Source organism: Cupressus sempervirens, chromosome 10 (genome assembly GCF_028749045.1).
Source record: "Cupressus sempervirens isolate cs-2001-9-10 chromosome 10, ASM2874904v1, whole genome shotgun sequence".
NCBI lineage: Eukaryota > Viridiplantae > Streptophyta > Pinopsida > Cupressales > Cupressaceae > Cupressus > Cupressus sempervirens.
Window position 1 is genome coordinate 258,294,278 of NC_143127.1, and position 4,681 is coordinate 258,298,958.

General features: G+C 41.3%; 1 protein-coding gene across 1 annotated transcript; it reads left to right on the forward strand.

Moving 5' to 3' along the window:
- The first annotated feature begins 542 nt into the window (after nucleotides 1-542).
- LOC149533619 (NF-X1-type zinc finger protein NFXL1-like) lies at nucleotides 543-4,280 on the forward strand. Its single transcript, XM_089804930.1, has one exon. The coding sequence runs from the start codon at nucleotides 975-977 to the stop codon at nucleotides 3,753-3,755; it is 2,781 nt and encodes a 926-aa protein (XP_089661056.1). The 5' UTR covers nucleotides 543-974; the 3' UTR covers nucleotides 3,756-4,280.
- Nucleotides 4,281-4,681: the final 401 nt, after the last annotated feature.

A 4,681-nucleotide genomic window follows, 5' to 3' on the forward strand; every position in this document is an offset into this window, starting at 1 on the left:
ATGTCATTTTTACTACACAGGCCCATCATCAAAATTAGTTATCAGTTTTGCTAACGGTTTGATCTCCCCTTTCACATTCCTCACAATCGGTTTAAAATAGTTAATCGAATTAACTTCATTCTAATAAAAGTAAATGATCATAACAACAATTAAAAGTGGCATAAAAATAAAAATATCCATTTTATTCAACACAAGGAAACGAGTCGTGACACATTGACGATATAATTTTCATCCCCTACCTCAAACCCTCATATCTTCCTTTGCTATTGGTTTCTACCTTGGTTTTTTAGTAGCCTATCTCTTTTCATTCAATTTTAGAAATTATACCAACCCACTAAGAATTTAGATTTAAAAAATCTTTTTAACACCGAGCAAACATTAGAAATAGTGTTTATTGTTCCCATGCACAATTTTCAATGCAAATATAGGATAAAAAGTTGATTTATTTTCCCCTATGGATCGGCCGAACCAATAAACGCCCACTCGCAGTGTAACCACCCCACCGGCACAAGTTTCGTAATAGGATGAAAACAGCGCAAATTGTTGAGGCGTTTCGATTGCTCATCAAGACCGTTGGAATGCATTCGTCTTATCGTTAGGAAGCAAATTCCCTCTCTCATTTTCTTTCTTGAGAATTTGGAGACGACTGAACCTGAATTGGACTAGGTCAGTGATTAGTTAGATTGGCCCGCAAGCTACTGATTCCACATTCGCTTTCTTCGGGAAAATAGGTGATATATCCAAGTACCTATTTCCGGGGTTAAAGAACATCGAAAGCAGTTAGGGTACCCCATTATTTGGGGGCTACAATGTGTCCTATCGGGTCGGACTGAGGACCAGTTTGCAATTTGAGAAGCTATCATGATAAATATAATGGGGTTTCTATGCTTGGATTGTATTCTCCAGGTAATGATTTAAGAGTCCCCTTGAATGACTGAAAGGGTTCCTCTTAATACATTCAGAAGAGATCAGAAATGGAATATTATGGAGATATGAGCGCAAGTAGCAGCCAGGATTGGGGATATTATGCTCCATTGTCAGTGTTTTATGCTTGGCCGCAATTGAACCAGGAAAGTGAGAATGCTGTTCATCTGGAGAGACCAGATGTGCCAAATCTTGTGCAGGAGATTGAACAGAAGCTTCATACAAGTAAGGTCGAATGCATGATTTGCTATGAGATGGTGGGAAGATCAGCATCAATATGGTCTTGTGATAGTTGCTATGCACTCTTTCACCTACATTGCATCGGGAAGTGGGCAAGAGCTCCAAATTCTACAGATTCGTCTGCTGGACAGGGCCAGAGTTCGAACTGGAGATGCCCTGGTTGTCAGTCGGTACAACTTTTAAGACCAGACGATCTTCAGTACTATTGTTTCTGTGGTAAAATACAGAACCCTTCTATAGATTTCTATCTCACTCCACACTCATGTGGAGAGCCATGTGGAAAGCCACTTGATAGAGGGAAGAAAATGTCTCGTTGCCCTCATAGCTGTACACTCCAATGTCATCCAGGTCCTTGCCCTCCTTGCACGGCAATGGCCGCACCCGAGCCATGCCCATGCGGCAAAAAAACAATTACAAGGAGATGCTCTGACCAGAAATCAGGTGAATCATGCGGACAAGTATGTGAGAAGCTTCTTAGGTGTTGTAGACATTTCTGTGATAAAATCTGCCATGAGGGTCCTTGTGATTCATGCGCTATTTCAATAAATACAGTGTGCTTTTGTGGGAAAGAAGAGAAGAAGATGCTTTGTGGGGACCTGGAGCTCCATGGTGAAGTAGACTGGAAGAGTGGTGTGTATGAATGCGAGAACCTTTGTATGAAGACGCTCTCCTGTAAAAATCACAATTGCGGCTCGGGATGTCATCCTGGAGAATGCAGAGAATGTGATTTGTTACCTGAGAAGTTAAAAACATGTCCGTGTGGGAAAACGCAAACCCTAAATCAAAGGAACAGTTGCATGGATCCTGTGGCAACCTGCAAAGAGGTATGTGAAAAGCTTCTTCCTTGTGGTAAACATAGATGCATGAATTCTTGTCACCTAGGTATCTGCCCTCCTTGTTTGGTTTCCGTAGATCAGAAATGCAGATGCGGATCTTCTTCCATAAAAGTTAGTTGTTGGAAAACAACATCATCCACAGAGGACAGCAAAGAAATCTTGTGTGAAAAGGTTTGTGGACAGAAGAAAAACTGTGGTAGACATAGATGCAATGATAGATGCTGTCCAAAGTCTCATCCATGGCGGGCTGATACTCAAACAGGGGATTGGGATCCTCATTTATGTCTTATGCCTTGTGGGAAAAAGATGAGGTGTGGTCAACATTTTTGCCAAGAGCTTTGCCATAGTGGATACTGCCCTCCGTGTCTTGAGACTATTTTCACCGATCTCTCTTGCGCATGTGGAAACACATCAATTCCTCCTCCATTACCATGTGGAACACCTATTCCTTCATGCACATTTCCTTGCTCCATTCCTCAGTCCTGTGGACACCCTGCAACTCATAACTGCCATCTTGGAGACTGCCCTCCTTGCACGGTGACCGTTGCAAAAGGCTGTGTGGGGAATCATGTAATCCTTAGAAATGTTCTATGTGGTTCAAGAGAAATAAGGTGCAATAAGCCTTGTGGGAAAACAAGGCAATGTGGATTGCACGCTTGTGCTAGGACATGCCATATGCCACCTTGCGACACAGTTTCCATGGAAAGTTCATCATCTAAACCCAATTTTTCATGTGGGCAAATTTGTGGAGCTTCTCGCAGAGATTGCAAGCATACGTGTATTTCTCCTTGTCACCCATCTAACCCTTGTCCTGATACAAGATGCACATTTCCAGTGAAAATTACTTGCTCATGTGGTCGATTGAATGCACTGGTTCCTTGTGATGCTGGAGGTAACTATACCAGAGCTGATCCGGTCTTTGAAGCTTCTATTTGTCACAAATTGCCTACTCCCCTTCAGCCCACAGAATCACATTTGTCTAGGGTTCCACTGGGCCAGAGAAAGCTTGCATGTGATGATGAATGTGCAAAGTTGGAGAGAAAGAAAACCCTTGTAAACGCTTCTGACACTAAACCAAATGGAGCAATTTCAGAAAAGCTTGCTGAGTTGATTCGGAGAGAGCCACAATGGGTCTCTGCCGTTGAGGATAGGTTTAAGTATTTAGTTTTGGGAAGGACAAAAACAAGCACCAGTAGTGTTCGTGTCCACATTTTCAATGCCGTGCCAAAGGAGAAAAGGGACTTATTGAGACAACTTGCAGAAAGGTGGAGTCTATCTGTATTTAGTGCTGGATGGGAACCCAGACGACTTCTTATTGTACAAGCCACACAAAAGTCCAGAGCCCCAGCACGCAGTCTACTACCTAAAAGTCAATTACAAGCCACGGGGCAGGTACAACCTCCGGCTTTCAATTCATTAATAGACATGGATCCAAGGCTTGTACTTGCCTTATTTGATTTACCAAAAGAAACAGATGTGAGAGTAAGCTCACTGACTCTGAGATTCGGTGGGGAGTGTGAACTTGTATGGCTGAATGAGAAGAATGCGTTAGCCATATTTACAGATGTGGCAAGGGCTGCGACGGCCATGAGACGTGTTGAACATGCATCTGCTTATAGGGGTGTTGCTTTAGTCCCCCAAAATGGTGGATTGCCCAGCTCCAGTGCTTGGGGAGCTAAAGAAGTGGGGATTGTAGAGAAAGAAAATGCATGGACTATGAAGGTACGGGAATCTGCAAGGATTGAGGATTCATGAGGTGAGGATTGGTCAGTTAAATAAGTACTCAATTCAGTGTGGCCGTTAAACAACAACCCATTATTGCTTCAAAAAATCCATGGGGAAAGTAATTACAAATTGTGTACATAATCAGGCCCAGCATGACTTGTAAGCCTCCAAAAATTGATGATTCTTGTGAAGTAGTATTGCATATGTTTCAAAATGAGGATTCTGATTTAGATGGCTGGGAGAAGGATTAGTAGGTTGATCGATGGTTGATCTCCGTGCTTAGTTAATAATGTTTACCAAGATGAAGGGCGAAGATATCATTTTGGTATTTCGCATAAACACCAGGAAGTTGAATTGAATGTTGTTTCTGAGTATTAGAATATAAAGGCTTAAGATTTTTAGTCAGTTTTTCACTGTTATGGGTGATTTCACTGTTGTAGGCTCTTCTTTGGAAAGCTGATTGTTACTGGCAGTTTTTCCTTGAAGCAATTAATTGTTACAACCACTTTTTAAAAAATAGAACGCTTTTTGTTTTGGTAAGTTAAAAAATCAAAATGCTGGTCTCTTTAGTGCATTGTGCTATGGTTATGGTACGCAGTTTTAAAAATTATTTAAATTCAGGAACCTGTAAGGTTAAGTTCTATTCAGCCACATTGGAAGTGATGCTACACTATTCCATGCAATTTATTTTTACAAGTTGATACTCAGGTCCCCTGTAAATATGTATGCCCTTATTTGTGCCAAATGCTTAATTGCCACTGAATTTCTGTTTTGCAAATCCCGATAAACAAGTTTATCTTGACATCTTTTTTCAGTTTGCGCATTAAACCTTGAAAATGAAAAGAAAGATTAAATATGTAACTGATTGTACTAGTTAGCTGCTAGGCTTTATCGTGTGAGCTTGCGAGCACCCAAATCCAGTTTCAGGAAATCATATTTTGATAATTGTTTCTGAC

Excerpts from the sequence above, each read along its gene's own strand:
- LOC149533619 (XM_089804930.1), top strand. The coding sequence starts at position 975 with ATGGAATATTATGGAGATATGAGCGCAAGTAGCAGCCAGGATTGGGGA.